Source organism: Scardinius erythrophthalmus, assembly GCF_964197995.2.
Source record: "Scardinius erythrophthalmus genome assembly, chromosome: 3".
NCBI lineage: Eukaryota > Metazoa > Chordata > Actinopteri > Cypriniformes > Leuciscidae > Scardinius > Scardinius erythrophthalmus.
The window spans coordinates 49,916,654-49,940,064 of record NC_138223.1 but is presented as its reverse complement, the minus strand read 5'-3'; the positions used below and the strand labels follow the sequence as shown (position 1 = coordinate 49,940,064).

General features: G+C 35.8%; 1 protein-coding gene across 1 annotated transcript in view; it reads left to right on the top strand.

The window, feature by feature from the left end:
- The window catches only part of LOC308687940 (hemicentin-1-like), a 127,695-nt gene that overhangs the window by 88,290 nt on the left and 15,994 nt on the right, over positions 1–23,411 (top strand). The window contains exons 12-19 of the mRNA XM_081360759.1: positions 7,439–7,591; positions 7,684–7,941; positions 8,024–8,281; positions 8,374–8,631; positions 8,714–8,971; positions 22,400–22,657; positions 22,744–23,001; positions 23,089–23,346. Coding sequence (XP_081216885.1) covers positions 7,439–7,591; positions 7,684–7,941; positions 8,024–8,281; positions 8,374–8,631; positions 8,714–8,971; positions 22,400–22,657; positions 22,744–23,001; positions 23,089–23,346 — 1,959 coding nt within the window. The remainder of the gene's footprint in view (positions 1–7,438; positions 7,592–7,683; positions 7,942–8,023; positions 8,282–8,373; positions 8,632–8,713; positions 8,972–22,399; positions 22,658–22,743; positions 23,002–23,088; positions 23,347–23,411) is intronic.

Below are 23,411 nucleotides of genomic sequence, written 5' to 3'. Positions count from 1 at the left end.
TATTAAAATGAATTATCATCATGACTGGAGTAATGATGCCGAAAATTCAGCTTTGATCATAAATTACAGTTTACTATGACATAGAAAACCTATGTTAAATTGTAATATTACAGTTTTTACTGTATTTTTGATCAAATAAATTCAGAAGAGAATTAAAAATCTTACAGACCCCAAACTTTTGAACAGTAGGCTAGTATACTAGTAGGCTAGTACTATAATTAGGGTAGTTTTGTAAAAGTCACTGACTAATTACAGGCGAGTTGAGAGCACAAATCACAAAATATTTAGTAGTCATGAAAACGTATTCAGATTTAGCATATTAATGATGCATTCACCTCATATATCATGACACACTGCTCTAGCACAGGAAAGTGCATACAAGTTCAAGTGCATGTTTTTAAAATGAAAAAGTATCGGTATCGGTATCGATATCAGCGATACTGGCCCTGTATTTACTTGGTATCGGATCGATACCGAAATTTGCAGTATCGCCCACCACTAGTATAAGGATCAAGAGCCCAACTAATGCAAACACCCATCGCCATAATGGTGGCTTACAATTTGTGATTTTCTCCTTCAGTGATTCTGCTTGTTAACATCAGGTGTCTTCAATAATGCTCAATCATCACTAAATTAATCACTTAATTATCTCATTAACTTCTCTAACTTCTTTCTTAATTTAACACTGGAGTTTTTGCTGTGTAGTAAATGCCGCTCCATCTGAAAGCAGGTGATGGTGATTTACTACTAATCAAGGAACCGGCTTTACTGATGAGATGCGCATAACAATCTCACGATATATATCACCCAGCCCTAGTGCATTGGTTATTTTTGAACACTTTCATCTCGTTTTAACAAAACCGTGATAATACTGATAATCACGATAATTTTAGTCACTATTATTGTGATATGAAATTTTCATACCGTCCCATCCCTATGTGCGTTCAAGTCAAGTCCCTTCGGACTGTCCCTGTCACCATGGGTTTTTACGAAGGTCACTGAGGCCATATCCTACACTCTCAGAAATAGGGGTACAGCAGGAGTCCATTTCTGTCCCCCAAGGTACATATATGTACCTTTTTGAGGGTACATATATGTCCCCAAGCATTAAAAGGTTACAAATATATACCGTTTCTTTTAAAGGTTAAGGTACAATATCAAAAGACAGCCTCTGCTAAGTAATTTTATTTATTTTTTTATAAAAAAAAAGTTTTTTTTTTAAAGGTTTTAATGATACCTTAATAATTTAAGGTAGATTTTAACTTATCACTATATTTGAGTAGCTTTGAAATAAAGGAAATAAAAGTTTTGTAAGTCAATTTACTGATATTAAATCATTATAACACAGCAAAAACTCCAGTGTTAAATGAACTTTCTTGGGAGTTTATTTGGCTCCAGACTCAAGAGTGTTAAAGTGTTAAAATATGAGTGTTAAATTAACAATCAAGAGTGCTAAAGTTAATGAGCTAATTAAGTGATTCATTGAGTGATGATTGAGCATTATTGAAGACACCTGATGTTAACAAGCAGAATCACTGAAGGAGAAAATATATTTTTTTAAGACACCGTTGTGGTGATCAGTGTTTGCTTTAGTTGGGTCTTTTGACCCTTAAACTGTTAACATTAGGTTTTGTTTGGCTGTTGTATCTGAGTTATAATGGCTAGCTGAACAAAGAGAAAAGTTGATCAGATGGTGTTGGTTATGTTTTGACTTAATCATAATTTGACCTGAATCACTGAACTCATTTAAAGTCTAATCTCTGACTTAAATGTATATTGTTGATTACAGCATCACTGTGATTCCACAGCATAAGATCCAGAATTTTTGAAATAATCTAAAGGATTTCTTAAAAGTTGATCTGATAAAACAAATATTTCTTTTAGGCACACACAGACATCAAGAATCAGTGTATGAATCTCAACAATGGTGACAAACAGAATATTCAATTAGGGAAAGGAAATTAGTAAGACAATTCAGATCATAATTTATTCATACCGCAATGCATGATGGGAGCCATGAATGAGTTTTGATTGGTGGCACCCAGAATGCACTGCAACATGCTTTATTATTGTCACCATTGTTGAGATTCACAAGCTGATTATTGATGTCAGTGTTTCTTCATAAAGTAATTTTCAATGTCTTTTGATCAGAACAACTTTTAAGAATTTTTGGACTACATTGAAAATGCTGAAAATCTTTTGCTGTAGAATCACAGTGATGCTGTAATCAACAATATACATTTAAGCCTGAGATTAGATTCTAAATGAGGTCAGTGATTCAGGTTAAATTATGGTTATGTCAAAACATAACCAACACCACCTGATCAACTTTTCTCGTTGTTCATCTGGCAGTTATAACTCAGATACAACAGCCAAACAAATTCTAAAGTTAATGATTTAAGGGTCAAGAGCCCAACTAAAGCAAACACTGATCTCCATAACGGTGTCTTAAAAAATTCAATTTTCTCCTTCCGTGATTCTGCTTGTTAACATCAGGTGTCTTCAATAATGGTCAATCATCACTCAATGAATCACTTAATTAGATCATTAACTTCAACACTCTTGAGTCTGGAGTCATATAAACTCCCAGGAGAGTTCAATTAACATGGGAGTTTTTGCTGTTGGACCTCAAGGTACATATATGTAACTTTTTGAGGATCAAAAAGCATTAAAAGTTACATATATATACCGTTTCTTTTAAAGGTTATGGTACAATATTGTACCCTTGAGGGTACAGCCCCAGTGACAAGCCATTGTACCCCTAAAGGTACAATTATGTACTTTATTTTCTGAGCGTGTATGTAGAGCCAGCCCTGATTGGCTGCTTGAATCTCAATTTAAAAGAATGTCCAGTTTGCGGTCTTTATTTCTTTTGGCCATCGGTGGAGAAGAAGTCATAGCACGGTTACTCATGGTTTTTACAGGGCTTTCAACCGAGGAGGTCCTTCAGAAAATATCAGAAGCATGCATAGAAGTAGCGTCGAGATGAAAGGACATGAAATGGACTTTCAGGCAAATGACATTTACTTGGATGATAATAATTTGTATGTCACAGTTTGACATTGAGTTTAAAATTAAATGTTGGTAAATGTGAAAATGAAAAGGATTTAATAAATTCTGATTTTAATTCAGCGTGTGTGTAATATATATATATATATATATATATATATATATATATATATATATATATATATATATATATATATATATATATATATTAGGGCTGGGCGATTTAAATCGCGATATTGTTATGCGCATCTCGTCAGTAAAGCCGGTTCCTTGATTAGTAGTAAATCGCCATCACCTGCTTTCAGATGAAGCGGCATTTACTACAAAGAGCCGTAGTTAACTGACAAGCTGAGCCATATCGCATTAATATTGCGGACGTATCGCCAGCGATAATTAATGCGATATGGCTCAGCTTGTCAGTTAACTACGGCTCTTTGTACACAGCAAAAACTCCAGTGTTAAATTAACACTCCTGGGAGTGTATGAGTCCACACTCAAGAGTGTTTAAGTTAATGAGATAATTAAGTGATTAATTTAGTGACGATTGAACATTATTGAAGACACCTGATGTTAACAAGCAGAATCACTGAAGGAGAAAATCACAAATTGTAAGTTACCGTTATGACGATCAATGGTTGCTTTAGTTGGACTCTTGACCCATATATTATTAACTTTAGATTTTGTTTGTCTGTTGTTTCTGAATTATAATCACCAGTTGAACAAAGAAAAAAGTGATCTGATGGTGTTGGTTATGTTATGACAATCATCATTTGAACTTGATCACTGAACTCATTAAAATCCTTCTTTCTGACTTCGATTTATGTTGTTATGTTGTTGTTATGTTATTTAAATCTGCATAAATGCCCAGAATTTTTTATATAATATAAAGAATTTCTTAAAAGTTGTTTTTTAAAAAAAAACATTATTTTAGGCACACACAGATGTCAAGATTCAGTCTATGCATCTCAAAAATGGTGAGGATCAGAATATTCAATTAGGAAAAGTAAATTACATAGACAATTCAGATCATAATTTATTCATACCGCAATGCATGATGGGAGCCATTAATGAGTTGTGATTGGTGGCAGCCACTGCAACATGCTTTATTATTGTCACCATTGTTGAGATTCACAGGCTGATTATTGATGTCTGTGTTTTAAATGAATTTAACTGAATGTCTTTTGATCAGAACAATGTTTATTAAAATTTTTGAATTATAAGTACTGATAATCATAGGCTGAAAAACCACTAAACTGCTGCTAACAAGTTAAACCAAACTATCTCAATAAGTTTCGTTTTTAGATCACAGCATGATTATGTCAAAACATAACCAACACTATAAGATAACATTTTACTTTGTTCATTTAACTGTTATAAATCAATAACAGCAGACAAACAACAGTAAATATTAAAGTAAACATATAATGGTCTAGAGCCCAACTAAAGCAAACACCCATCACCTTAATGGTAACTTACAATTTGTGTAAGTTACCATTAAGTTACCATACTTTTGTGTAAGTTACCATTGATTTACTACTAATCAAGGAACCGGCTTTACTGACGAGATGCGCATAACAATATCGCGATTTAAATCGCCCAGCCCTACATTACACATTGTTGCACTTATTACCAGTTTGACTTTATTTCTGTCATACATCGACAAAAGTTCTTGAGATTCAATAGAAGTTAGACGGTAATGGTTTATGGAATTTTTCGTTTCACCATTTTTTTTCGTCACCATTGTGGTGGTCAGTGCTTGCTTTAGTTGGGCTCTTGACCCTTTTCATTTTTTAATGTTAGTTTTTATCTGACTGTTTCTACATTGTGTTTATAAAGCATACTTGTTACTGCGAGAGAAAACAAACTGCTCACAATATGTTTTGATGATAATGACATTATCATCATGTAGTGACCTGATTCCATGATGCTATTCAGAGTCTAAATCTTTGACTATATGCTTGATGTCTTGTTTTAGTATTGGTGATTGTAGCTCTGAGATTCTACAGTTTGAGATCCAACAGCAATATGAAAAATTTTGAAAATACTTTGTGCACAAAAACTATTGTGTTTAAACACACAGACATCAAGAATCAGCATATGAGTCTCAACAATGGTGACAATAAACAAACTAGTGACAAACAGATAAACTCTGAACATCACAAAACAAGCTACTAAAGTCAGACAAAACAATAGAAAATAAAAGCAAACAGAAAAAAAAAAAAATGAAATTTACAGGAAAATTCAGCTGCATAATTTATTCATTTTGCAATGCATGATGTGAGCCATTGATGTGTTCTTATTGGTGGCTCCCATCATGCACTGCAACATGAAGCATTTGTGTGATGGTCACCATTGTTGAGATTCATATGTAGATTCTTGATGTCTGTGTATGATTTTAAAATCTTCAGATTATTAAATCATTGCTGAAAGTAGCTACTGTAGTGAAAAATTAATAAAACATTTGTATAATCAGTTTATAATGCTGGGTGAGATCAGTGAATCAGGTCCCTAGTAATTTCATCATCTAAACACAACCAGGGCTGCTTTTCCAAAAACATCTTGAGCCTAACTTGATTGCAGACCAACTGCATCAAATGGTCTGTACGATCAAATTAGGCTTGCGATGCTTTCAGGAAACACAGCCAAAGTCACAGTTTCTCTTGCCACAACAAATGTGCTTTATAAACACAGAGTTGGAGCAGACAGAGAAATACTAATGTTAAAAAGGAAAGGGTCAAGAGCCCAACTAAAGCAAACACTGACCACCATAATCGTGACCTGAAACGAAAAATTCCACAAAATATTACCGTCTAAACTTCTGTTGAATCTCAAGAACTTTTGTAGATGTATGACAGAAATAAAGTCAAACTAGTAATAATAAGCGCAATAATGTGTAATGGCTCGAAGTCAGTTGGTGTTTATCTTTTTTCTGTTATTGTTTTTTCTCTTTCCTTCAATGATTCTACTTATTATCCTCAGGTGTCACCACTAATGGCCAATCATAACTAAATTAATCACTTAATTATCTCATTAACTTCAACACTGCTTCAGTGTTAATTTTAACACCCTGTAGTGTGGACACATATGTACACTGAGGAGTGTTAATTTAACACTGGGGATTTTACTGTGTACTTTTATGTTTTTAATTAATTTATAAAGCCACTGCAAACTTTATCGTTACATATTACATTGTTATATTATAATGCCATCATATTCTGGGCAGGCAATTAGCTTACTTCACTGTAAATAGAAAAGTCTAGCAAAGACTGCTAAATACCTGTAAGTATTGTGGTATTCCACTGTGTTTCTCACCGACACGCCCCAACTCGTAAAGATCGGGCCTTAAAGAAAATTCCGAGCTTCCCACTCGTTCGGGATACGAAAATACGATCTTTACGAGATGACTTGAACACACAACAACGAGTAGGCACGCTTTCCCAGTGTTATCCAATATCCTCACTGTGTGGGAACAAGTAGGAACAGCAGTGATTGACTTCTCTGTGTAAAGCCCTCTCCTTCTCCGAGGGTGCGAGGGATCAGGCGGTTTACACGAGGAGCTGCAAGACAGTGTTTGTGGCGTTTTTCTTAGGGATCCCAATTCATCAATCACTGACGTAACTCATAGTGATGACTGAATGGGAACGTCTAGGTTACTAATGTAACTCCTGTTCCCTGAAGGAGGGAAGGGAGAAGTTACGTCCCTTTGCCACAATCCCTGTGTTCACGCTGAGCAACGAGCACCACTACAGGGGGTGGAACTGAGCCATGAGGAAAGGAAACGAGGAAACACAAATAAGAAATGAGAAGCGCTCTATTTGTATATTGGAATATTCTTGATCACTGTTGCATCACTTTAAAGCCTCAACAGCTGTGATCAAGGGATCTGCCCTTATGTTGTTAAAGTTTGGTTATTTAAGAAATTCATACATAATAAAGATAACGCGATATGCCCTGTTGATATATGTTTGATATAATTAATTAAAACTGCAAAGGTTATGGAGAGAATTGAGATGTCCTTCAAGATGCTGAGTTTGATCAGTTTCTGGGTCACAGGCTGGAGGACGGAGGAGCGAGGAAACGAGGAAACGAGGAAGCATCAATTTGAGTATTGAGAAGCACCCATAAACTTTCCCTCGATTCCTCCGTCTTCATTTTCTTTACTTGCAACCTTCCCTCACATCCTACAGGGGGATGTGTTTTAGCCTTAAACAGTGAAAAATTAAACTGGGATGTTTGCTGAAATTGTCCAATAATAACCAACTGCAGCCTTTCCTAGAATATTTTCCACCAGCCATCTCTGATAAATACTTTTACCTGACATCTGTAGATCCTCCAGTGAAACCTGTGATCTCCATCAGTCCATCTGGTGTAATAGTGGAGGGAGATTCAGTGACTCTGAACTGCATCAGTGACTCAAACCCTCCTGCAGAAATCAGCTGGATTAAAGGAGGAACGATTGTAGGATCTCGAAGAATCTTCAACATCTCAAATATCAGCTCTGATGACAGTGGAGAATACAAGTGCAAGTCCATCAATAAACATGGAGAGAAATACTCTGATGCTGTGACTTTAAACATCATGTGTGAGTTAATGATGGTTCAGTAACTGTGATCAACAAATTAGTGGATTAACAAATGCAAAACATGAGTATAGAGTTTATTTTGTCCTTTTCAGACTCACCCAGGAAAGTCTCAGTGTCCATCAGTCCATCTGGTGTAATAATGGAGGGAGATTCAGTGACTCTGAACTGCATCAGTGACTCAAACCCTCCTGCAGAAATCAGCTGGATTAAAGGAAGAAGGAATATTTTGCAATCTGGTGAAACCTATAGCATCACTAATATTAAGTCTGAGGCCAGCGGAGACTATCATTGCTCTGCTAGAAATAAACATGGATCTCAGACTTCTGCTGCTGTGAATGTGAATATCATGTGTAAGTCTGCCTTTATTTTTGAATCAGTTCTTTGTGCAATAATTTCTCACTGCATGTCATTTTACACTTTTTGTCTTTACAGATCCTCCCAGGAGCGTCTCAGTGTTCATCAGTCCATCTGGTGTAATAGTGGAGGGAGATTCAGTGACTCTGAACTGCATCAGTGACTCAAACCCTCCTGCTCTGAACATTACGTGGTTTAAAGGAGAAACGTTTGTAAGATCTGGAAGAATCTTCAGCATCTCATATGTCAGCTCTAATTACAGTGGAGAATACAAGTGCAAGTCCATCAATAAACATGGAGAGAAATACTCTGATGCTGTGACTTTAAACGTCATGTGTGAGTTAATGATGGTTCAGTAACTGTGATCAACAAATTAGTGGATAAACAAATGCAAAACATGAGTATAGAGTTTATTTTGTCCTTTTCAGACTCACCCAGGAAAGTCTCAGTGTCCATCAGTCCATCTGGTGTAATAATGGAGGGAGATTCAGTGACTCTGAACTGCATCAGTGACTCAAACCCTCCTGCAGAAATCAGCTGGATTAAAGGAAGAAGGAATATTTTGCAATCTGGTGAAACCTATAGCATCACTAATATTAAGTCTGAGGCCAGCGGAGACTATCATTGCTCTGCTAGAAATAAACATGGATCTCAGACTTCTGCTGCTGTGAATGTGAATATCATGTGTAAGTCTGCCTTTATTTTTGAATCAGTTCTTTGTGCAATAATTTCTCACTGCATGTCATTTTACACTTTTTGTCTTTACAGATCCTCCCAGGAGCGTCTCAGTGTTCATCAGTCCATCTGGTGTAATAGTGGAGGGAGATTCAGTGACTCTGAACTGCATCAGTGACTCAAACCCTCCTGCTCTGAACTTCAGCTGGTTTAAAGGAGGAACGATTGTAGGATCTGGAAGAATCTACAACATCTCAAATATCAGCTCTGATGACAGTGGAGATTACAAGTGCAAGTTCATCAATGAACATGGATGGAAATACTCTGATGCTGTGACTTTAAACGTCATGAGTGAGTTAAAGCACTGAAAAAAGTGAAACATCAGTGCAATTCATTCAAAATATATATTTACATTGATCCAATGGAAAATTGTGATTTTCAGTTTATACTTTCTGTTTTCACTTTGCCTCAAAGTAAGTGTTACGCCCTCTATCACTGAAAAAAAAAAGATACTTTGGATTAACTTAAAACAATTGATGTAATTTGTTACAGCAATTTTTTTTTAGATTTTCTCAAATTGTGTTTATGATTTAGTTAAAACCATAAATTTTTATTTGATGTCAAACCAAAATTTTATTTTTTTCCAACTCAACGGTTTACCTTAACCCAAAGTACACAGCAAAAACTCCAGTGTTAAATTAACACTCAAGAGTGTTAAAGTTAATGAGATAATTAAGTGATTAATTTAGTGATGATTGACCATTATTGAAGACACCTGATGTTAACAAGCAGAATCACTGAAGGAGAAAATCACAAATTGTAAGTTACCATTATGGTGATCGATGTTCACTTTAGTTGGGCTCTTGACCCTTATATGTTTACTTTAAATTTTGTTTGGCTGCTGTATCTGAGTTATAACTGACAGATGAACAAAGAAAAAACGTGCTCTGATGGTGTTGGTTATATTATGACAATCATCATTTGAACTTGATCGCTGAACTCATTAAGACCCTTATTTCTGACGTAGATTTATGTTGTTGATCACAGAATAACTGTGGTTCTGCATAAATATCCAGAATTTTAGATATAATACAAAGGATTTCTTAAAAGTTATTTTGAAAAAAAAGTATTTTTTTAAGGCACTCACAGACGTCAAGATTCAGTCAATGCATCTCAACAATGGTGACGAGCAGAATATTCAATTAGGGAAAGTAAATTACATAGACAATTCAGATCATAATTTATTCATACCGCAATGCATGATGGGAGCCATTAATGAGTTGTGATTGGTGGCAGCCACTGCAACATGCTTTATTATTAGGCTTGTTTGAGATGAGCAAAATCTGCGCAGAACCGATCACCGGTGATCAGCGCGAGATGCATGCCGGTTAGAAATGTGTCCGACTGCGGTCCGCCTGGCTCTGATGTCATGCTGACGTATGTCAAAAATCTCTCGCGAGCGCAAGGCACACCTGTCGGATTCTGCAGTCGAGCGCAGTTGCTCTCCACCGACTGCGCTGATCAAAAGCATGATGGGAAACGACTTGCTGACGACACAGCTTAATGCTCATTGGTTTAAACAACCGTGATGTATTGTTCGCTTTTAAAATGTTTGATTGTAAAACTCTAATATCATGTTTTATGTGTATATGTTATGTGTGAATATTCCCAAACTATCTGACAGTGCGATCTCTTTGGGTTATGCAATTTAATTTTTATAAAATAATAATAATAAAAAAAAAAACCCACATATGTCTGTATTAAAGAAAAAAAATATTGATAAACATTTATTTGGAATGGAATTAAAAAACAAGTAGGCTACTTTGGGTGTCTTGCTAATTTTATTTATTTTCATATAAAAGCAACAGAACTTGGATTAGGCCTACATCCAGTTTATTAGCAACACTGTGCACGAGCGTGAATCCCGCGATATCCATCTTTGATCTCGCAGGTGTCAGATCCAGTACGAGAAGAGAGATCTGTCCGGCTTGCCTGCGCTTTTTTCACTCCTCCTCTCACTGCAGCCGCCTACTCTCGCATACATTTCAGGCGAGGCAAGGCGCATCTCAAACAAGCCTATTGTCACCATTGTTGAGATTCACAGGCTGATTATTGATGTCTGTGTTTCTAAATAAATTCATTTGAAAGTGTTTTGATCAGAACAATGTTTATTAAATATTTTGGATTATATGAAAAATACTGAAAATCATATGCTGTAGAATCACAGAGCTGCTGTAATCAACATCTTAAACCAAACTATCTCAATAAGTTTCATTTTTTGGATCACAACATGATTATGTCAAAACATAACCAACACCATCAGATAACAACGTCCCTTTGTTCACCTGACTGATATAAATCAATAACAGCAGACAAGCAAAATTTCAAGTGAACATATATGGATCAAGAGCCCAACTAAAGCAAACACCCATCACCATAATGGTAACTTACAATTTGTGATTTTCTCCTTCAGTGATTCTGCTTGTTAACATCAGGTGTCTTCAATAATGCTCAATCATCACTAAATTAATCACTTAATTATCTCATTAACTTTAAAACTCTTGAGTTGAGTTGAGTTGAGTTGAGTTGGAAAAAATTAAAATTTTGGTTTGACATTAAATCAAAATTCATGGTTTTAACTAAATCATAAATACAATTTGAGAAAATCTAAAAAAAATTAGCTGTAACAAATTACATCAATTTTTTTAAGTTAATCCAAAGTATCATTTTTTTCAGTGAGGGATAGTTCACCCAAAAATGAAAATGATGTCATAAATTACTCACTCACGTGTCGTTTCAAACCCGTAAGACATTCGTTCATCTTTGGAACACAAATGAAGATATTTTGTTTTGAAATTGAATGGCTCAGGGGCGGCTCCATTGACAGCTATTTAATTAACACTTTTGAGGCCAAGAAAGGCACTAAATACATCGTTAAAATGGTCCATGTGACTACAGTGGTTCAACCTTAATTTTATTAAGCGACGAGAATACTTATTGTGCACCAAAAAAAAAAAAAAAAAAAAAAAAAAAGACTTTATTCAACAATTTCGTCTTATCTCAAATGTTAAAGTGTTTACTTAAAATATGAGTGTTAAATGAACACTGAAGAGTGTTAAAGTAATGAGATAATTAAGTGATTAACTGAGTGACTATTATTGAAGACACCTGATGTTAACAAGCAAATTCACTGAAAGAGAAAATCTCAATTTTAAGATACCATTATGATTTTCTTTAGTTGGCCCTTAAAGGGGTCGTAGAATGAGAATTCAAATGTTCCTTGATCCTTTGACAGTTAAAAGTTTGTATACAATAAAAATACCCTGTAAGTTTCAAAACTCAAAACTTTCTTGTTATTCCAAAAACTGCTTTTATTGAAACCAAGGCCAGCAAACGACAGGATCTAAAAAGTGGAGACTTGTGACGTCACATGGCAGCTTTGGCCCCGCCCACTGGAGCGTTAGTGGACAGTGACATGAGAACGAGAAAAGATCGATACAGGATCAATACCATTACCTTCCAAACGATCCTAATGCTAGGATAGTGTTTTTTTTTCCCAACAATGTGAATGTCTCATGCAGCAGTGCATTATTTGTTTGCATTCGGTGTATTTCACTGTGGATTATTTGGCAAATTTTGACGCAGGCTTTGCAAAAAGACTTTTACAATATGGATCTGCCAGCAACGCCACAAATATCTAAGTAGTCATGTTTATTCTAATGCCTGATCTGTGATCAGTGATTTCTGATGTAATTATTCAAGTTTATCTCTCAAAATATTGTTCAATACTGTTTATGCATCAGTAAATCAAGCCAGTGACTAAACAATCAACTTCATGTTGTTTCTCTTAGTAGGATGAAAATAATCGTATTTAAACTGTGATTAAATTATATAAAGAAAACGATCAAAGAACGCTCCCTTTCCAATTACCCAAGCTGTCAATCACACAGCGCAGACACTTACTGAAACTTGTTGAAATCAATCATCACAAAATCATGACGCTGTTACAATGTACAGTACACCGAAGCTCTTATTGTATTTACAATGTGTTTGCATTGTTATTTGGCGAAAGCCAGAGGTGTAAAGTCCAGGTTCAGAAAGTAAAAGACCTCCTCAGTATTTTGTTCCAATAACCTGGATTTGCTAATTCAGCCAGGAGAGAGAACTAATTAGTGAAATCAGCTGCTGAGTTCATGGGTGAAATAAACATATGGCAGGACTTTTACTTTCTGACCCCTGGACTTTGTGAGAGTGCTGAAATTGCATTGCAATGATAAGATCTTTTCATATGCGATCAACAGACTGTCTGTCCTCTTCTCAATGCTCATCACTGCAACCTTTTATGCGATGGGAATAGATCATTATGATCAATACTGTTCACGATTCCTTAATCTCAAAAGCGGTAATAGTAAAAACATATTAAAAGTAGGGCTGTGCGATATATATCGTGAGATTGTTATGCGCATCTCGTCAGTAAAGCCGGTTCCTTGATTAGTAGTAAATCGCCATCACCTGCTTTCAGATGGAGCGGCATTTACTACAAAGAGCCATAGTTAACTGACAAGCTGAGCCATATCGCATTAATATCGCGGACGTATCGCCAGCGATACTTAATGCGATATGGCTCAGCTTGTCAGTTAACTACGGCTCTTTGTACACAGCAAAAACTCCAGTGTTAAATTAACACTCCTGGGAGAGTATGAGTCCACACTCAAGAGTGTTTAAGTTAATGAGATAATTAAGTGATTAATTTAGTGATGATTGAACATTATTGAAGACACCTGATGTTAACAAGCAGAATCACTGAAGGAGAAAATCACAAATTGTAAGTTACCATTAAGGTGATGGGTGTTTGCTTTAGTTGGGCTCTAGACCATTATATGTTCACTTTAGATTTTATTTGGCTGCTGTATCTGAGTTATAACTGACAGATAAACAAAGAAAAAAAAAGTGATCTGATGGTGTTGGTTATATTATGACAATCATCATTTGAACTTGATCACTGAACTCATTAAAATCCTTCTTTCTGACTTCGATTTATGTTGTTGGTTAGTGAATCTGCATAAATGCCCAGCATTTTTGATATAATATAAAGGATTTCTTAAAAGTTGCTTAAAAAAAAAAATCATTCTTTTAGGCACACACAGATGTCAAGATTCAGTCTATGCATCTCAACAATGGTGAGGAGCAGAATATTCAATTAGGAAAAGTAAATTACATAGACAATTCAGATCATAATTTATTCATACCGCAATGCATGATGGGAGCCATTAATGAGTTGTGATTGGTGGCAGCCACTGCAACATGCTTTATTATTGTCACCATTGTTGAGATTCACAGGCTGATTATTGATGTCTGTGTTTTAAATGAATTTATCTGAATGTCTTTTGATCAGAACAATGTTTATTAAATATTTAGAATTATAAGTAAAGTACTGATAATCATAGGCTGAAGAATCACTAAACTGCTGCTAACAAGTTAAACCAAACTATCTCAATAAGTTTCCTTTTTCAGATCACAGCATGATTATGTCAAAACACAACCAACACTATAAGATAACATTTTACTTTGTTCATTAAACTGTTATAAATCAATAACAGCAGACAAACAACAGTAAATATTAAAGTAAACATATAATGGTCTAGAGCCCAACTAAAGCAAACACCCATCACCTTAATGGTAACTTACAATTTGTGATTTTCTTCTTCAGTGATTCTGCTTGTTAACATCAGGTGTCTTCAATAATGCTCAATCATCACTAAATTAATCACTTAATTATCTCCTCAGCCCTAAATGCCGCTCCATCTGAAAGCAGGTGATGGCGATTTACTACTAATCAAGGAACCGGCTTTACTGACGAGATGCGCATAACAATCTCACGATATATATCGCACAGCCCTAATTAAAAGTTTTACAGAGAGTTCCACATGTAATACTAGCTATTTCATCTGCAAACATGTCAGCGAATCACAGCAGTGGGCATTTACACTGAAGTCTCACAGCAGACACGGCCCTTCAAACAGAGCATTCAAATCAGAGGCTAAAATCAGGCTTGGAAAAATGCCTTTTATTAATAAATTATGACAATTTGTAATGTTAAAATCATACTAACTTTATAAGGGCACCCCAGGAAACATTATAAAATAATAAAATTAATCCAGTCCATGACCCCTTTAAATTATTAACATTAGACTTAGTTTGGCTGCTGTATCTGAGTTATAACAGCCAGATGAACAAAGAAAAAAGATCAGGTGGTGTTGGTTATGTTTTGTCATAATCATCATATGACCTGAATCACTGAACTCATTTAGAGTCTAATCTCTGAGTTAAAATTATATTCTAATGGCAAAAACTGGAGCTTTGATAATTATATTGAACGATTATCCAAATTAAAAAATATATATAGGCTGTACTTTTTAGAAGCACATTTGTCTATCACAGCATGCTGCTTTAAGTCAGACAGTCTGAGAAACTGAAATGCTTCTCTTGCCTTACATTCATCATTATTTATTCGACAGACCCACTTATCCCCTTTTTCCTGTTCAGCCTTTTATCTGGAAAGCCACTTGCATTTAAAGTGCGGACGTGAGCTTGACATGTTTTTAAAAAGCCGTGCAGGTTTACAGCGTGTGTTCTCGAAACCCTGTCGCCATGGAAACAAAGCTGCTTAAATGCAATCACGCGAATATGAGCTTCTCTAATACTTATTATGAAATTGATTTCTTAATGTTTGCCATTCGTATTCAACACACTGCAAAATCCTTTTATGTATTTATTCAAATATGTGTGGGCCTATGTAAAATACGGGAAAATCACATCCCCTATTGATTTGATATGGGACAAATCATGTTACCCGAAATTGAACTGAACCTGTAAATACGGGATGATTCCATATTTTACAGGAAGGATGGAAACCCTGAGCCACAAATGAGCCATAAGTGGCCCAAATAACCAGCCCTTACTGCCCAAGAATAAAATTTAACAGTGGTATCCACTCTCAGCCATCATTAAACCAGATCAATACCAGTCTTTATAGGATCCATCTATACACAGCAAAATCCCCAATGTTAAATTAACACTCCTCAGTGTTTATATGTGTCCACTCTACAGGGTGTTAAAAATTAACACTGAAGCAGTGTTGAAGTTAATGAGATAATTAAGTTAACACTGAAGCAGTGTTGAAGTTAATGCGATAATTAAGTGATTAATTAAGTGATGATTGGCCATTAGTGGTGACACCTGATGATAACAAGCAGACTCACTGAAGGAAAGAGAAACAAGAACAGAAAAAAGAGAAACACAAGATCTACTGACTTCGAGCCATTATTGCACTTATTATTTTACCAGTTTGACTTTATTTTTTGCTTTTTGACTTTCTCAGTTTGTGTAAATCTACTTATGGTTCAGAGTATTTATTTTTTCCCACAATAATTTCCCACATGTCTAGTACAATTATGTGTTTTTGTTTTATTAATACAGTATATACTTTTTTCTTGATATACCCCGAAAGAATGGAAGTGAAATGTGACAACATGCCCCATAGGTGGGGTACATTGTAACATGTGCAGGGGCACATTGTAACATAACATATGGCAGCTTAAAATGTTATCTGATATAATAAAAAAAATATACAAAACAAACTAAAATATTTTCTAAATAAAATACAATTAAAAAACCTTTTCATATAAAATAATGGCAATTTTTAATAATTAAATATAAACTCATTTTTGAGTTTTGACTACGAACACAGGAAAACACAGCTATACAACATAGTTCAAAACAAATAAATAATTAGTAATTTCTGAACATTGACTCTCAGTCTTTATTCACCTTTTTCTCACGTTTTCTCAATAAAATTAATAAAAGTATAGAATATAATAGCATATTTCTAATAGGGGCACATTGTAACGCAGTGTTACAACATGCCCCCGCCTGCACAACTGGGATTTAAACCCTGCTAGTGTCTTCTGCTAGTTAGCGAAGCATTAAAGAACTATCTCAACTGTTAAATAACATCTTGGAGATTAAAATAATATCATATTTGTCTTATTTTAAATAAACACAAAAAATAGAGATGAAAAATTAACTTAAGTAAGAAATTTACTTTTGCTATGGTTTAATAAATGTCTATGGATATCTTACAAAAAAATAATAATTTTGGCGGATTTTTTTTTTCTATATAGTGTTGATATGGCAACTAGTAAATAAACAAAGTTTCGTCATCCAAGCTTGTGCGGAAGTATTTAAAACAAGCGTGTTACAACTAACCCCGCGTTAGGTTGTGCCCCGCGCTCCCCTATACAACTGTGCATGGAACATTCCAAAATGGCTATTAACTTTTTAGATATAACCATTTCTACTGGTAAAGATGGGAAGCTCCATACTACTGTGTATCGTAAAACAACAGATAGGAACACTATGTTAAAGGCATAATAGTCTAAAAATAGTCCCCAGCTCGGTAGACTATAGGGTCGACTATTTTCAGGCACTGCGTAATATCATTACGCCTGCTGGACCCATGGTACGGCAGCAAAGTTTCTTGATTATTACACAGGAATGAGAGTATAGTTCCTAGCCATATCAGCCTAGAAAATCGCAACTTTTCATTTCCATCGGTCTTCGTACATGATGTAACAACAGAAGAGTCAAGTTTTAAATAGGAAAAATATCTAAACTCTTTGGTCATTTTTTTTTTTGAGAGAGATGCTAATGGTCTTGTCCGATCCTATGCTAAGCTATGCTAAAAGTGGTACTGCCAGACCCGGAGTTCAGCTGAATGGATTCGAAAACGGTAAAACTCAACTGTTTAACTCTGGGGGAGTTGTAAAATGAGCCTATTTCCAAAAAAAGTGGAGTATCCCTTTAAAAGCAGATAGCTTCCATCCAAATTGGCTAAAAAACAATATACCTTTTGGCCAGTTCCAACTTCTTAGACGTATTTGTGATACTGATAATGAATATGAAGTGCAAGTCTAATCGATTTTTAGAAAGGGGCTATCACACAGAAATTGTACCTAATGCTTACCTACCTAATGTACCTAATGCCCAGACCTAATTCCTAGATCAGAGCTATTCCAGAAGAAGAAAAAACGATCCTGTTTACAAAATCAGGCCTATTTTGTGACAGAGTATAGCTCTTTGGCCAATCCCATAAAAATGATTATACACTCACATTGGAATCTTATCAAGAGTGATCCTGTTCTTAGAGAAGTTTTTTCTGCATCTCCAAAAATTAGTTTCAAGAGGGCTGCAACACTACGAGATAGGCTAGTACCTAGTCATCTTCCGGCCAAAAAACAGATGCAAAGAATTCTGTAATTTCAAGACACATAAGATGTACAACATAAAAGCATTCATTAATTGCAAAACTACTTTTGTGGTATACAGGTTATCATGCAAATGTGGATGCTTTTATGTAGACCGGACCAAGAGATGTATCAAAGACAGACTATCGGAGCATAAAAATGCCACTAGAAAAGCTATTTTAGATTATCCTATGGCAAAACACTTCCAAAATGTGCACAATAGTAATCCAGAAGGCCTAATGGTTGAGGGTTTAGAAACGATTAAAAAGAGTATTTGGGGTGGTGACCAATTAAAATTACTTATACAGACAGAAACATTCTATATATATGAGCTACAGGCCACAGTATACCCTCGGTTGAATGAAGAAATAGACTTCAGTCCTTTTTTGTGATATATGCTTTTTGTGTCTAGCCTACTTTTGTCTTTCATCATCATAATTATTTTTTTTTTTTTTCGTCTTTGGATTCAATTAGTACGGAGCCCGGGAAGTCACCTGTGGGAGAAAAAAAAAAAATCCGTGGCGACGGTTTTGCAATCCGTCCGCTCAGTTTATAAACCGTACTCACGAATTCTCAAACTGTTCCCTCGGTTTAACAAATCGTGCCCATGGGTTAATAAACCGGACCCACGAGTTTCTAATCCGCGCTCTCAGATTTGTAAACCGTGCCTTCAGTTTTTGCAATCTCTACCCACAAATTCATAAACCGTGCCCACGCTTTCGCAATCCGTTCCCACGGGTTTGTAAACTGTACTCACGGATTTGTGGCTCGCCCTCGTTTTAGAAGAACACCAGGAGACCGTTGTTAATGAATCATATTTTATATTGTTTTATTAAATATGAAGTGGAACACATCGAATTGCGTCTGCATGTTTAAAGTGATTCTCAATTGTAGCGGGTATGGGGTGGAATAGAGGCTACTATTTAATATGAATGACGTGCATCAAAATCTTTGGTTTATTTGTAATAATCTTAGCACTTCATTAGTATTGTCTAACCAGCAGAGGTGGGTAATCCAGGGGCCAAAGAGTAAAAGTCCTGCCATATGTTTATTCCACCCATAAACTCAGTCAGCTGATTTCACTAATTAGTTCTCTCTCCTGTCTGAATTAGCAAATCCAGGTGATTGGAACAAAATACTGAGGAGGACTTTTACTTTCTGAACCTGGACTTTACACATCTGCATAGCAATGCCACATGTCAGCCAAGAGTAAAGAAATAAACCAGAACTGGACCTTATCATAGCCAAAATAATCTGTGTATATTAAATATGGAGTAATTTCAGCCACAGCCTCAGATGAAATCAACTGAAGAGAAAAGAAGACATTAAATCTGTGAAGATCTCAGCAGAGGAGGATTAAACAACTCCACAAACAGCATTACCAGCTTCACTTATTACTAACCAGACTGTCTTTATTTCTGGCAGACGTCTACAGAAGTTTTTATTGAGAATTAACAGAGGTTTAACTCTAATGTGTTTCATTTAAAATCACCATAAGAGTGATTAGTGTTTCCATTAGTTGGGCTCTTAACTCTTATTATACCTTTTGTCTTTTTTGGCTGTTGTGACAGTGTGTTAGTCAAACACATTTGCAGCAGCAAAGAAAGCTAAAGTGAAATGAGGTCAGGTGATGATGGTCACTTGTTGATGGTTTTATAGTCATCATGAAATAGACTGATTCACTGAGGTTTTTATAATCTAACAAATATGTTGTTCCATTAATATTTTCACGTCACAAACCCTGTGTTACTGCAGCATGAGATCCAGAAATATAACGATCGGTTTAAATCTTTTAACAAACATGAAATTTAAAAATTAGCTTTTGCTGACACACACAGATATCACCAATCAGCGTATGAATCTCAACAATGGTGACAATCACACATATTTAGATAAACAGATTAATTCAGAACATCACTGAAAAGCTACTAATTCACAAAAAACCAACAGCAAAAAATAAAAGCAAATATTTAGAATCAAACAAAATTATAGGTCAATTCAGCTGCATAATTTATTCATGTTGCAATGCATGCTGGGAGTTTTGTACTATGCTGGTACCCAGCATGCATTGCAGCAAAGTACTTTTGATTGTCACCATTGTTGAGATTCATACGCTGATTGTTGATGTCTGTGTGTGTCATATTAAACTGACTTTTTTTGTGCTCATGTCTGTTAAAGTCTTCTAACTTACTGTTATAATATTGCTGGATCTAATGCTGCAGTAACAGGGTTTGTGTTGTGAAAAAAATATTAATGTGACAACATAATTGTTAGATTCAAAAGACATCAGTGAATCGGTCTATTTCATGATGATTATAAAACCATTAACAGGTAACCATCATCACCTGATCTCATTTCACTTTAGCTTTCTTTGCAGCTGCAAATGTGTTTGACAAACACACTGTCACAGCGGCCAAAAGAAGTCAAAAGATATAATAAGAGTTAAGAGCCCAACTAATCGAAACACTATTCACTCTTATGGTGATTTCAAATGAAACACAGAGTTAAACCTCTGTTAATTCTCAATAAGAGCTTGTGTAGACGTCTGACAGAAATAAAGTCAGTCTGGTTAGTAATAAGTGAAGCTGGTAATGCTGTTTGTGGAGTTGTTTAATCCTCCTCTGCTGAGATCTTCACAGATTTAATGTCTTCTTTTCTCTTCAGTTGATTTCATCTGAGGCTGTGGCTGAAATTACTCCATATTTAATATACACAGATTTTTTTGGCTACGATAAGGTCAAGTTCTGGTTTATTTCTTTACTCTTGGCTGACATGTGGCATTGCTATGCAGAGGTGTAAAGTCCAGGTTCAGAAAGTAAAAGTCCTCCTCAGTATTTTGTTCCAATCACCTGGATTTGCTAATTCAGCAGGAGAGAGAACTAATTAGTGAAATCAGCTGACTGAGTTTATGGGTGGAATAAACATATGGCAAGGACTTTTACTCTTTGGCCCTGGATTACCCACCTCTGTCGACAAGGACAGTGCTGCTATAATCCATTAGGTAAACTTAACTCAGAAATTATACTCTCAATGAGTTCAGTGATTCAGGCCAACTAATGATTATGTTAAAACACAACCAACATTTGCTCTTTGTTCATCTGGCTGTTATAACCGAATTACAGCAGCCAAACAAAATCTAAAATAAAAAAAAAGTAAGGGTCAAGAGTCCAACTAAACTAAACACTGATCACCATAATGGTGACCAATAAAAAATAATTTTCTCCTTCAGTGATTCTGCTTATTAACATCAGATGTCTTCAATAATGCTCAATCATCACTAAATTAATCAATTAATCACTTAATTATCTCATTAACTTTAACACTGCTTCAGTGTTAATTATAACACTCTGAGTGTGGACTCATATAAAGACTGAACACTGAGCAGTGTTAATTTAACACTGGGGATTTTGCTGTGTAATATGCAGGTTAGACAATAATAATAAAGTGCTAATATTATCACAAATAAACAAAATATTTTAATGCACGTCATTCATATACCCGCTACAATTGCGAATCACTTTAAACATGCAGACGCAAGACAATCTGATTCCACTTAATATTCAATAAAACAATATAAAATATGATTCGTTAACAGCGGTCTCCTGGTGTTCTTCTAAAACGAGGGCGAGCCACAAATCCGTGAGTACAGTTTACAAACCCGTGGGAACGGATTGCGAAAGCGTGGGCACAGTTTATGAATTTGTGGGTACAGATTGCAAAAACTGAAGGAACGGTTTACAAATCTGAGAGCGCGGATTAGAAACTCGTGGGTATATAAACTGAGCGGACGGATTACAAAACCGTCGCCACGGATTGTTTTTTTTTCCCAGAGGTGACTTCCCGGGCTCCGTAATTTGCAATGAAGCCACCTAGTGGACTTTCTCTGTGTATGTATGTATTATGTCACTCTAATTAGCACACAAAAAAGAGGAAATTGTTTGATTGGAAAGCACATCCTGAAGAAGGCTGTTTGTACCGCTACGCGTGGGTTGCTTTTTCCCCCCGATGTCTTTTCAATTTTCTACTATGATATAGCCAGTTAAATAAAGGCTTTTAAAATAATTTTGAAGAAGAGCGCCTTGGATCTTCTCTTTCCTACATTTATTTAAATTCCCAACCCCAAATAGCACCTTCAAACACTTTCTTTTTTATTGAACTCCCTGAGCACCCTAGACATTTTTTTTTTTTTTTTTTTTTTGTCTTTCTAAAGATTGGGTTTGATCTGGTTTACTGATGGCAGTTCAGGGCTGGTTATGGGTTATTATTTGTCTGAGATTTGGGCCACTTATGGCTCATGTGTGGCTCATGTCTGTAGTTCAGATCTGGTCCATCCCAGGACCGTCATTCTTTGCTGTATGTGGGCCGAGAGAAACTGGCTGTGTGACCCGGAGCTGGGCCAGACAACAATTGCTATCTGAGTTAGTGGACTAACAAACGCGAAACATGAGTATAGAGTTTATTTTGTCCTTTTCAGACTCACCCAGGAAAGTCTCAGTGTCCATCAGTCCATCTGATGAAATAATGGAGGGAGATTCAGTGACTCTGAACTGCATCAGTGACTCAAACCCTCTTGCAGAAATCAGTTGGTTTAAAGGAAAAAGGAAGATTTTGCAATCTGGTGAAACCTACAGCATCACTAATATTAAGTCTGAGGCCAGCGGAGACTATCGTTGCTCTGCTAGAAATAATCATGGATCTCAGACTTCTGCTGCTGTGAATGTGAATATCATGTGTAAGTCTGCCTTTATTTATGGAAGAGTATTTTTGCAATGATTTATCACTGCATGTCATTTTAAACTTTTTTTTTTGTCTTAACAGATCCTCCCAGGAGTGTCTCAGTGTTGATAAGTGGATCTGGTGTAATAGTGGAGGGAGATTCAGTGACTCTGAACTGCATCAGTGACTCAAACCCTCCTGCTCTGAAATTCAGCTGGTTTAAAGGAGGAACGACTGTAGGATCTGGAAGAATCTACAACATCTCAAATATCAGCTCTGATGACAGTGGAGAATACAAGTGCAAGTCCATCAATGAACATGGAGGGAAAAACTCTGATGCTGTGACTTTAAACGTCATGTGTGAGTTAATGATAGTTCAGTAATCAACATATCTGTTCATTACCAAATGCAAAACATGAGTACAGAGTTTTCTTTTGCCCTTTTCAGACTCACCAAGGAGCGTCTCAGTGTCCATCAGTCCATCTGGTGAAATAATGGAGGGAGATTCAGTGACTCTGAACTGCATCAGTGACTCAAACCCTCCTGCTCTGAACTTCAGCTGGTTTAAAGGAGGAACGATTTTGCAATCTGGTGAAACCTACAGCATCACTAATATTAAGTCTGAGTCCAGCGGAGACTATCATTGCTCTGCTAGAAATAAACATGGATCTCAGACTTCTGCTGCTGTGAATGTGAATATCATGTGTAAGTCTGCCTTTATGTTTAACCAGTTCTGGAAGATTTTTTTTTTTTGCAATGATTTGTCTCAC